Source organism: Epinephelus moara, chromosome 12, assembly GCF_006386435.1.
Source record: "Epinephelus moara isolate mb chromosome 12, YSFRI_EMoa_1.0, whole genome shotgun sequence".
Lineage (NCBI taxonomy): Eukaryota > Metazoa > Chordata > Actinopteri > Perciformes > Serranidae > Epinephelus > Epinephelus moara.
In genome coordinates, this window is record NC_065517.1 from 18,830,214 (window position 1) to 18,842,343 (window position 12,130).

The window sequence follows — 12,130 nt, forward strand, 5'->3', positions numbered from 1 at the left end:
AGTATGTCATCCAAAACCATGAAAAAAAGTCATAGTACAGTATGTCGTCCAAAATCATGAAAAAAAGTCATAGTATAGTATGTCGTCCAAAATCATGAAAAAAAGTCATAGTATAGTATGTCGTTCAAAATCTTGAAAAATAGTCATAGTATAGTATGTTGTCCAAAATCATGAAAATAGTCATGGTATATAGCATGTTAGTATAGTATGTTGTCCAAAATCATGAAAATAGTCATGGTATATAGCATGTTGTCCAAAATCATGAAAAAAAGTCATAGTATAGTATGTCGTCCAAATCATGAAAAAAAGTCATAGTATAGTATGTCGTCCAAAATCATGAAAAACGTCATAGTATATAGCATGTTGTCCAAAATCACGAAAAAACAGTCATAGTATAGTATGTCTTCCAAAATCATGAAAAAAAAGTCGTAGTATAGTATGTCGTCCAAAATCATGAAAAAAAGTCATAGTATAGTATGTCGTCCAAAATCATGAAAAAAGTCATAGTATAGTATGTCGTCCAAAATCTTAAAAAAGTGTGTTAGTTTAGTGTGTTGACAAAAATGTGATTAAAAAAAATGTCATAGTATAGCATGTTCAAAACCATGAAAAAATTTAGTTCAGCATGTCGTCCAAAATAATGAAAAGAAGTCATAGAAAAGTATGCTATTAAAAATGTGATAAAAAAAAATGTCATTAGTATATCATCATATTTTTTTTAATAAAAAGTCATAGTATAGCGTCGTTAAAAATGTGAAAAAAAATCATAGTATAGTATTGTCCAAAAATGTTATATATATATATATATATATATATATATATATATAAAATAATAATAAAGTATATTCAGTTCAATTCAATATATATATATATGTGTGTGTTATAAATGTCATCGTGAAGTATTCATAGTAAGGTATGTTATAAGAAATCTGGAGGTTATGAATATAACCAATGTTCCCTGAGGGAGGAAAACGAGGTACAACACATTAGTATGGGGATTGCGTCCTCAGGAGACCAACCTGAAGAAACTTTTTCAACACGCCTGTCAAGGCCAATGAGACAGTCGCAGGCTGGGGAAGTCCCGCCTTCCCTTGGGGCTATAAAATACCCTGCACAGTCTCATTTCCTCAATCTAAACTGCACTTCACCGAGCCTAATGAAAAAGGCGGTGAGGGGCTAACTTGTGTTGTACCTCGTTTGCAGCCGTCAGATTCTCCCTCTCAGGGGCCAGGCCCACAGACCCCAAATATCCGGCCACGGGTGCCATATCTGTCCCTGGGCCTGGGACAGCAGGTCTCTGCGCACGGGGATGCACCAGGGCTCCCCGCTCAACAGCACCACGATCTCCGCAAACCACGCCTTCCTGGGCCAGCGAGGAGCGATCAGGATCATAGTTAATCACTCTAGGCGCACACGCTCCAGTGTGGTCTGAATCAGCGCCACCGGAGGAAACGCATACAGGAGCGTCCGTGGCCACTGATGGGCTAGAGCATCTAACCCGCGAGGCGCGCTCCTGTCCCGTAGCAAGAAGAACATGGGACAATGTGTGTTTTCTCTTGAGGCGAAGAGATCTACGGAGGCCCTGCCGAACCGTTCCCAGATCTGTTCCACTATTTCCGGGTGGAGTCTCCACTCTCTCGCCAAGGGAAAGCCCCTGGAGAGGAGGTCCGCTCCACTGTTCAACACTCTCGGGATGTGTGTCGCTCTGAGAGACAACAGGTGCCTGTTGCTCCATGAAAGCAGACTGTGGGAGAGAGAGAGCAGTGGGAGAGAGCGTGTCCCTCCCTGTTTGTTTATGTGCGCAATTACGCATGCATTGTCGCTGCACACCAGAACATGGTGGCCGGCCAGCAGACCTGCCCTGTAAAAATGCCTCAGTGACAGAAATACAGCGTATAACTCCAGTGTATTGATGTGCCATGTCCTTTCCTCGTCCATCCAGGACCCGTTCACGTGAACGTTCCTGCAAATGCCTCCCCAGCCCCATTTTGAGGCGTCTGTGGTGACCAGAACACGCGAGAGGACCCATCCAAGAGGCGCTCCTTGGCTCAGACGCGCAGAGTTTCTCCACGGAAGCAGAGTGTCCATGCATGAGGGTGTGATCCGCACCCTCTCGCCGTTCCGGTGGGCGGGGAATAATTGTTTTGCATGCACCCAGCGCTGGAATTTCCTCATCAATAGCAGACCCAGAGGCACAGCTGGAATCATTGAGGCCATAAATCCCAGCAGTTGCTGACACTGACGGAGACGAACAATGTGATGCAGTTGAAACTGCAACAGACAACGATTGAAAGTGGAAATTCTCCGGGATGACAACCTGGCTCGATTGTCCACGGAGTCCAAATCCAGGCCCAGGAAACAGACTTTCTGACTAGGAGTGAGAGAGCTCTTTTCTCAGTTTATTACAAACCCCAGAGCTTGCAGGTGCGCCATTAATCTGGCTGTGTGGACATTTGCCTGATGTGCCAAGTCCACACAGCCAGAATTAATAGATCGTCCAGATAGTCGAGGACCCGTATGCCCTGACTCCTGATCGGCGCTAGCGTTGCTTCCAGGCATTTGGTAAAGATGCGTGGCGCGAGAGACAAGCCGAATGGCAGAACTTGGTATTCGTACACAGTGCCTTCGTAAGCAAAATGCAGAAACTGTCTGTGTTTCCGCAGTATTGCTATGTGAAAATATGCGTCCTTTAGGTCCACTGTAGTACACCAATCCCCCAGTCGGACAGATTGCATCACCTGACGTAAGGTGAGCATCCTGAATTTGAATTTCCTCAGGTGTCTGTTTAACTTCCTCAGATCCAAGATCGGACGGAGGCCCCCGTCCTTTTTTGGAATGACAAAGTAGCGGCTGTAAAATCCGCACTGAGTCTCTTTCATGGGGACAGCCCTTGTTGCTTGTTTCGCCAAAGGTGTGCGAATTTCCTCTCTCAGTATTGGGGCCGAGGACGGATGTATGGTTGATACCACAATGCCTCTGAATAGTGGAGGACGCTTTAGGAATTGGAGTCTGTAGCCGTGAACTACAGTTCCCATAATCCACTTCGACACTGCGCATGCGCGCCTGCCTTGCGGTCAGCCTGCCGAGCATAATCATTTGTGGTATGATAGCGCCCTCTGCTGGTAGGCCCGCACACCGGCCGAGCAGAGTTTGAGAAAGTGATTGAGTGTGCGGACAAGGTGTTGTCTCCTCGTTTATTTCCGCCATATGAAGTTTCTGAGTGGGGTGAAAACAGCCCTTTATTAACACACGGGAGCTCTGAACATTGTGAAGACAAAATCATATCACTGTTTCTTTGGTAACTGCACAAGGACAACATTTTCCTTTTGTGGCATAAACAACAAGTGACGATGTCAGCCCTGGTGACTCGGGATTTGTGAGTGCAGGGGGCTGTATGTGTGTGCTTGGGTGCAACTGTATGCTTAACCAGGGTTTTTTCAACACCAGAGCAAACTGTAAGTGAGGCATCTCTCGGTTTAGCCCTGTGGATCGAGAGTCCATAAATTGCGGGGAGACGACGGGCGCACCCTGCCCGTTCGTCTCCCCTAGGTGGAAGACTGCTTCCTCCCTCTCCCTGTGTGAGACGATTTTGGGTCCGCTACCTGCCTCGGAACAAAACGTTGTTTGGTCCAAGTTGATTGTTTTGGCTGGGACTGGGGACGCGGCTCCGGTGTAGCTGATGGCCGTTGATGAGAGTAATCCTCCGGGGAGGGTCTCTTCTGAGCAGGGCGCCGAGTGAGGGAGTGTGACTGGGGATGAGGGCGTCTCTGGTCACTGCAAGGCTGTGGATGCGGCTGGGCGTACGCGCGCCTGGGCATGCTCATTCGCAGAGCCTCCTCCTGCTTCTTCCTTTGGTCACAGCGAGTCTGAATTTTAGCCAGAGCCTGTCCGAACAGTCCGGTGGGTTCAACCGCCTGGTGGAGAAATTCAGAGCGCTGTGTCTCGGGGAGCTCGGTTAGCATTAGCCACAGATGACGCTGAGCTACCACTGTCTCGGCCATGCCCAGGGCCACGGCTGCCATACTGGAGAGACGGAGAATGAAGTTGGCGGTTCTGCGCACCTCATCCAGCGCTCCGGCTGCGTTCTCCTTCTTTACCAGAGCTTCGTGCAGCTCCCGTAACATCTCAGCCCGGTGTGCCTGCAGCATAGAAGCCGTATTCAGCGCACGAGCAGTTAGCCCCTGGGCGCGGTATATTTTCTCTAGCTGGGAGGCGGAGAATCTGCACTGCCAGCTGGGAAGAGTGGTCTTGCTGGCCGCTAAATTGGGCTTCGGTGCCAGGTGCACTGCCAGCGTTTCATCCATAGGAGGAATGTTGGTTAGTCCGGCAGACTCCATTCCCTCCAAGTCCAGGAACTGGGGAAAAGGCAGGGAGAAAGCCGCCCGAAACGGCTAGAGAGAGCTCAACGTCGGAGGGCACACACAGCGGCGCATTATCCAGCGTGACGGTGAAATCAACCGCATCCTCCTCCATGCCCACGTAGTCGGTGGTAGGGAGTATCTCTTCCATTTGGTCCCCCCTTGACTGTCCCACGCTGCACTCGAAGCTCAGGCCGTCAAGCTCCAACTCCGTGGGTGACTCGGTGACCTCGGACAGCATGGGGTCCCCGAGAGCAGCAGATTTGCCGTTTCTTTACCCGAGCCATTCTGCTTCACTAGTTAGCAAGCTAAACTGGCGAGTCGTTAGCTGGAGCTAAACTTCGTGGAATGTGAATTTGTTAGCGTGGCTAAACAAACAGTCGTTAGCTAGGCTAAACAGCAGGAGGACGGCTAGTTAGCAAGCTAAACACGCACGTCGAAACTGGTATTTGTTAGCACCGCTAAACAAATAACTGTTAGCCAGGCTAAACGAGAGAGCAGCAAGTTAGCAAGCTAAACAAGCGCAACGCAGAAACAGCCTTGATAGCGATGCCCTGGGTAGGGAGCGAGCTCACCTCCTGTGGACAGTTAAATCGCTAGCAAGTGTTCTGCAATACTCACCTCCTGTGGACAGTTAAATCGCTAGCAAGTGTTCTGCAATACTCAGGTTATGCGAGGTGAAGTGCAATAAGATTGAGGAAATGAGACTGTGCAGGGTATTTTATAGCCCCAAGGGAAGGCGAGACTTCCCCTGCCTGCGACAGTCTCATTGGCCTTGACAGGCGTGTTGAAAAAGTTTCTTCAGGTTGGTCTCGCGAGGACGCAATCCCCATACTAATGTGTTGTACCGAGTGTACCGACCGAAAGGGAAAATAAAACATCATAGTACATCATAAAAATGTCAGTTATAGTATATTCATAAAAATAAAATAATAATAATAATAATAATAATAATAATAGTAATAATAGTAATGTCATACTATAGTATGCCAGAAAAGTGTCAAAATTGTGTCACCATTTTTGTCCAAGCACACCACATTCCTACACACTGAACCAGCCACCAGCCAGATAAATGTTTCGGGTTATACAGGGCTCTGGCAAGATAACGCATAAGTTATAAGCATGGCATTAGTTTTTCATAGTGTGTGGAAACATGGTGTTTACAGCATTAAAGCTTTGTGACTTTATTCTCTAAGAGCGGCTGTATTAGGTTGTTTTTGCAGCCTGGAGGAGCTGCAATAAATTCTGCTAAATTTGTGACATAAGAACAGTGCATGCACATCAAATAAAAACAACTTGGGTCTCGGGTGCACGACAGTAACAAGTTAATATCAAAAAAGTCAAATGAACCCACGCATTGCTTCTTCCTCCTGCTATGCTGCACTTACGCAACACAACAAGTGGGTTGAAATGTTGCACAAGTAAAACCTACTGAAGTTTCTGTAACCTTCCTTTGCTGTCTTGAGATTGATCAGACACATCATGATATCTAACAGAAGAAAATGCTGCAGAGAAGCTGAAACATTAAGTTGTGAAACTCATCACATACCTGACCCGTGTGTTCAGTCTCGTCCTTGTTAATCAGGTACATCAGGAAGAACCTGCACACAGGAGCAACATGAGTGGTGTCAAAAATAAACTGTAAATCAGAAATATGACTTTGGTGTTTGCTGCTGCACTCACAGGTAGTTAGCTAGGTTGTGTTCTTGTAAGGTGTGGGTTTCAAACCCGTGAGGCGTCCGGTCAAAGTAGTCATTCCCGATCCCACAGATGAAGCATTTGGTCTGAAAGAAGAATAAGAGGGGATTACTACATTTAAATACAGGGCCACAGTATGTCAGCTAATACATTATCTTATTCTCTGCTGCAGTTGGGTTGATTTCACAGCTGTAATTGGTTCATTTTCCCCGCAGAAATGTGACACTGTCGCCTTTTTATAAACAAATCAACAGCTGCTAACACACAGTCTTAGACCCACAGGTAAACTCATAGACTGGACAATGTTGTGTTTCTGCAACTTGACTGCTACACTGACCCATGGTGTGGACTGGTGTGTTTGTTCACTATTCCTGGTCACTCAGGAATACATAGGGGTCTTTTACGGTTATATTACAGAAGGAGATAGTTACTGTTGTCACTATGTTTTAGGGCGCATTCACAACAGGATAGTCCCGGTTGGACTGCTTGGTTCGATTGGGCAGGGAATGCCAAAAAATTTCACACCTTCATTTGTTTGGGATCACTTTCACACTGCACTTTTTAAAGTGGACCAAACCGTCTGGACAACATCATACATACAACAGCTGCTCGTTTGGGGGCGGTATTGCCCAAAACGACCACTGACCAGGAAGAAAAAAAAGCATGAGGAAGAAGAAAACCCGGCTCATCGACTGGCCAGGACCGAAAACGGAAATGCAAGTGAACCGAGACCCCCAGTTTTCAAGCGGATCAGGGTTCACACCACTCCAAACTATCCAAACTATCCGTGGAAAGCGGACCAAATAGGACCAGTGTGAATGCGTCCTTACTCACTTTTTGATGAGGACCACAAACACAATACACTGCTGTTTAAACTCCTTTACACTGTCTGATGCACTCTTGTCTGTTGTTATTTATTTTAATTATGACTTTAATTGTGTTTTTAATGCTCTGTAAAGTGTCCTTGAGTGTTGAGAAAGGTGCTTTTAAATAAAATGTATTATTATTGATTCATCAGTTAAAAAATATAATAAACAATACAATGCCAAGATAACTTTTTGGATTTCATTTTAGTGTAGGTTTTGAATTTATGTTAAACATCACACGCATCTACTGTAGGAAGATCCTGTGTTCGGTCTGCCTAACCCTTTTACACCATAGCAAATCACACCAGAGCGTCTGGAATAGAGTGTGGATACCCAAGCCGAGCCCGATGGGACCTGTCGGAGTTGGGATAAATATTTACAAATGATGCTCTGGTTCAGCCTATGACGAACCTACTATCCGTGTAGGGCTACTTCTTGATCAGTGCTGGCATGTGTTACTTATGTGACAACATATGACAGGTTGAAAATATTAATTTAAGTTAACGTTAGCTTGCTAAAGATGGAGGGCGTTAAACAAAATTTCTCATCACCTAACGTTATCCGAAGCTCGGTGCTCTTGCTCGGGACATTATGGCCTTTCCAGCTAGGAGCAGCAGCAGCAAATGGAATTTGAGCGTTACTGGAAGAACCATCAAACAGAGGAGGGCAACGCTGAAGCCATCCTTGGTGGATGCTATCACCTCCCTCTGCAATAGCTCCAAGTACACCACGATGGTTGGATAACATAACAGTTACAGCGGTTACAGGTCAAGAAGAGTTTATGCACTGTACAGTTGTTATTTACGGTATTGAAAAAATGGATGGAGAATCTTATGACTGAATAATAAAGTGTTTGTCCAACCAAAAAACTGCTTTGATTCCTTCAAGGTTCATTGTATGTGATATTAATAATTGTGTGATACTGTGTACTGTGATACCCTGAAACCGTGATAATCTCATACTGTTGCAACCCCAACCCTCCTACTATGACAGTCATTTACAAGGTGCCATGTCGATAATCGAAGAATACAGACAAGCTGTTTCTACAGGGATAAACTCAGTGCTTCAGTAACTTCACATGAACTGCATCAGGCTCTGGTTGAGTTTGGACATAAATTTAAGAGTGGGTGTTGGGTTCAGGCTGGGCTTGGTTACTACTTTCTCCGGCTTGGACTGAAATATGCTGCACGAGCTGCGATCTAGTCTAGAAGCCAACCAAGATCCTCCTTTTCTAGTGGGATTCAACTCAGATTTTATTCTGTGCGCCTATCCTAACCACACAGGTTAGGAGTAAAGGCGCCTTGAGTATAAAAATTTTCCGCCACATTTCTTTAAAGCATGTAACTAAATGAAAAGAACTTTGTGGCTGAAATGTTTGCTCCTGGCTGCACCCGAGTCTCACCTCCATGTCCTCCTTCACCTGCTCCTGCTGGTCTCTCAGCTCACCAAAGGCATCAATGATCAAACCTGTAGGAGGGTGCAAAAGTTGGTTACAGTGTGACTTATCTTCTGTCACATGTGAAGTTGTATTAGCGCATTAGGATGCAGAACATAGAGAAATGACTAAGACTGTGTACCCTGAATGATGGCCAGCAGAATGACGATGACAAAGAAGAAGAAGGTGATGTCAAACAGGATGCGGTAGAGCTCGTAGGGGTCTCCAGCTGGGTCCTCCAACTCGTCTCCGATACCACCTCCGGCTCTCACACCCACGTACATGTGGAACAAATAGCACTGCCAAGAGAAACACAGGAGGGTAACTTACAGATTCAGTCATGAGCTGAAACCATTTGTAGACTATCAAAGGCAGCTGTATCTTATTCTGTGGTGGCCAGGTTCATCCATTTCAGACAAAATATATATGGATGAATTGAGTGTGTGACTGGAAAAACATCCATTGCTAGAAGAAGATAAAAAGCATAAAGCCTTAAGAAGCAAAAGATATTGTCTAATAAAATGTTGAGATAAATAACTATACTCTGAAAACTCCTGAGAGCCTGTGAGCTGCTCTTCTGGGGTGATGAAATAGATTTAATAAATAAACCAGTTATGCAGCAAAATATTTATGTCTTTCATTCACAAAAGTTGTGTATGATTATGGTTTTAAAAATTAATCCTGTACAAGGTTGACTAATGAAAAATACTTTCTATTCAGTTTATTAGTCACCTCCTCTTTTAATACCAAGATGAAGGCCAGCAGGCAAAACTGTTTGAGTCAAACATTCAAAATAAAAGCCTCAGGAATCCTTTTCAGCTCCAAACACTTGCCCTTGCTGAAGGCTGCCGCCATGGAAAGCCATTTTCTATTTTCACAGGTTTTTCCTACATTAAAGTTTCTCTCTGGGCATTGATTAAAGCCATAAAAACTCACCTCTATTCATCAAAATTACATATTTAGAAGTATATTCAAGAATGAAAAAATCATGAAAACATCCCTTCATGCCTTCAGATGGCTTAGATAAACCTCTACACCGTTGCCTCATTTCGTATGCATGGTTCTATGAATATGCAAATTAAACGCTTGAGCGTACCTGATAACCTTCGACTCCGCTCATCAAACACACAAACTTCTGCTTGTAAACATTAACAGATAATATGAGCCCTCAGCTTGACCAGGTTATAAAACAGCTAACAATGTCTTGCTAATGTTGAATAAACCTTGTGTTATGCCACCCTGCAAGTTAATAGGATTGTTTCCTTAGAACTGGCCAACCCTAAAATATTTTTCAAACCATCACAGATGTTGAAAATGTGAGAAACCCCACACATAACCATGAGTGCTCTATCGTAGGCAACTGGACCTGCTTGAGTTTCTTGAAGACGTTTCGCCTCTCATCCAAGAGGCCTCTTCAGTTCTGAAGGACGCAGGCTTTAAACTCTGTGTGGGTGTGAACCCTTACAGAGACCTTAAGTTCACATGTGAGTCGTTGACCCACCCGGCCATCTTGTGTGTTATTAGGGTTAAGCCTAGTTCACATTACACGATTTTCACCGCGATTTTGACGTCGGCAGAGTGAGTGAGTGAGTCGGCAGATAGTCTGCCATGACGAGTCGTCATGTATGAACAAGCCTACGAGCAAGTCGCCCCCTCGTCTGTGACCGGGACGGCCATCAGCCAATGAGAGGCGGGATACGTCCAACGTCAGCACACAGGAGGACGGAAGAAATGTGAGGAGGACAAGCCGCAGGGTTGCCACTTGCCAGGTTCACTTATTAGCCACGACTTTGGGCTTGTTTCTAAAGTGGAGTTGCTTATTTGGGCTTGCTCTCTAAACGTCACCTTTCTCTATATATATCCGTCTATTAAGTTATTTAAAAGCATGATAGTTGCTTCTTTTGGGCTTGTTTCCATAGCCCTGGTTGCTTGTTTCTCTCCCAAGATGTGGCAACACTGACAAACCGGCAAGCAACAACAACAATGGCGGCATCCACAGGATCACGGGGAGCACATTGTCTTTGGACCCAGGATAATAAAGAAAATCTATGCCTTTACGACGTGTCGTCTCCAAGTTTGGTGATGTCACCACATTATCTGGGGCTCTGTTGGCGAGGGCTCGGTGGAGAAATCTTGTGGTGTGCACACACAGGTCGTAACGCAGTTGGTGAGACTCCCACTGACAGAAACACACGTCGCCAGGAATGAATACTCAAAAGATTACGACAGTCTCTGCGACGCAAAATCAGGGTGAAAATTGTGTAATGTGAACTAGGCTTAAGAGGGTGATAAATGGTGTCGTAGGCGACCTCCTCTGTTGACCATCGTTAAAGGCAGGAGGCGAAACATCTTCAGAAAACTCAAGCAAGCCTATGATAGAGCACTTGTGATTACTATGACCTGGATGACTGAGAATCTTCACCGACCCACACATAACGACATGTATTAATAAGTTTAAAAGTATAGTATTTAAAGTATTTAAAAAACATCATATAGACATGTTAAATAGGTTAAAAACATTTTCAGTGGAGGGGATCAGAGGTGGCCAGACGTACCGTCATCATATCATCACACTTCATGTCGGGCTCGTCCTCGTCCTCGCTCTTATTGTAGAACTTTCTGAAGAAGTTAAAGGCCACCACGGTGTAGAGATAGACGACCACAGCCAGCAGACCCACAGTCAGCACCAGCTAGAAGGAGAGAGGTTTCATCACTTAACATGCACTGAAACATGTCATTTGACCTTTACATATTCCCAGTAACAACTTGAGGAGAGAGTCGAGGGGGCAGCGGCATCTTTTCTTGTTCAGATGTAGATTTGGAGAGTAATCTTTGTGGCTTTTGTCAGAGAACTGCATCACAGAGTCAATGTCAGTGCAGTTTTCTTTAATAGGGAAAGTGGAGCACAAAAGAACTGCAGTATTTACAAGGCCTTTATGTTTGAATTGAGGATTTCAGTGCAGCTTTTATACGGATTCAAAGACTTAAGAGACAATTCAGTAAATCAGAGTCTTGCCACTACAGAACTTTTTTTTGCCCCATCAGTGACCTGCAGACCTTGCTTGTTATAGTGTTTTAAATATGAATAGAGCCTGTTATATTTACTTTCAGAAAAATAATAGTGTAAAGCAGTGGTTCTCAACCTTGGCAGAACTTTTCAACCCTTAATCCATTTCTACATTAGCTATTTTAACCATTTATGAACTGTTTGCCTTTTCACTAATTATCCAACACAGCCATTTCAGCTGTTTATTCATTAATTTTGCCTTTCAACAAATAGTTTTAGCCTTTTCCAACAATGATGAACTCAGAGCCTTTTAACTTATTATCAAATAATGGTGAAGCATCCTCAAGAATGCCTTTTACATTTAATTTCTATTCAGTTCTATTAATGCATTTCTCATTATGTTTATTGCTAGATATCCTATGAACTGGAGGACTGAGGATCTCCATTAACATATTTCAAAGCTCCATCTTTTTTTCCAGAGGATAATTTCTTGATTTGATTATTTTGGTGTTAAGTATAAATCCCAGCGCAAGTTGTTTTGTCCTTATTATCGATCACAGACCATGTGTACATGCAGATTGCAGAATAGGTCTCAGTGTGAGTTGAGGGCAGAATATTTCTCCACATTCCTCTAAATTTGTGACAATTCAGAACACCATTAACATCTTACTTAATTAAAAAAAAAGTTATGATGAAAAGAAAAGTTAAAGGAAAAAGCTGCTCTGATACATGAGTGAGGAGTGATTACTGTCGATCTTCTATCCGT

The 12,130-nt window shown here is 44.2% G+C and overlaps 1 protein-coding gene across 1 annotated transcript in view; it reads right to left on the reverse strand.

Annotated features, from left to right (window-relative positions):
- The window catches only part of LOC126399195 (ryanodine receptor 3-like), a 135,877-nt gene that overhangs the window by 4,360 nt on the left and 119,387 nt on the right, over nucleotides 1-12,130 (reverse strand). The window contains exons 2-6 of the mRNA XM_050059036.1: nucleotides 10,913-11,047; nucleotides 8,500-8,656; nucleotides 8,325-8,389; nucleotides 6,042-6,142; nucleotides 5,908-5,959 (exon numbers count right to left, since the gene is read on the reverse strand). Of these exons, the coding sequence (XP_049914993.1) occupies nucleotides 5,908-5,959; nucleotides 6,042-6,142; nucleotides 8,325-8,389; nucleotides 8,500-8,656; nucleotides 10,913-11,047 (510 nt within the window). The remainder of the gene's footprint in view (nucleotides 1-5,907; nucleotides 5,960-6,041; nucleotides 6,143-8,324; nucleotides 8,390-8,499; nucleotides 8,657-10,912; nucleotides 11,048-12,130) is intronic.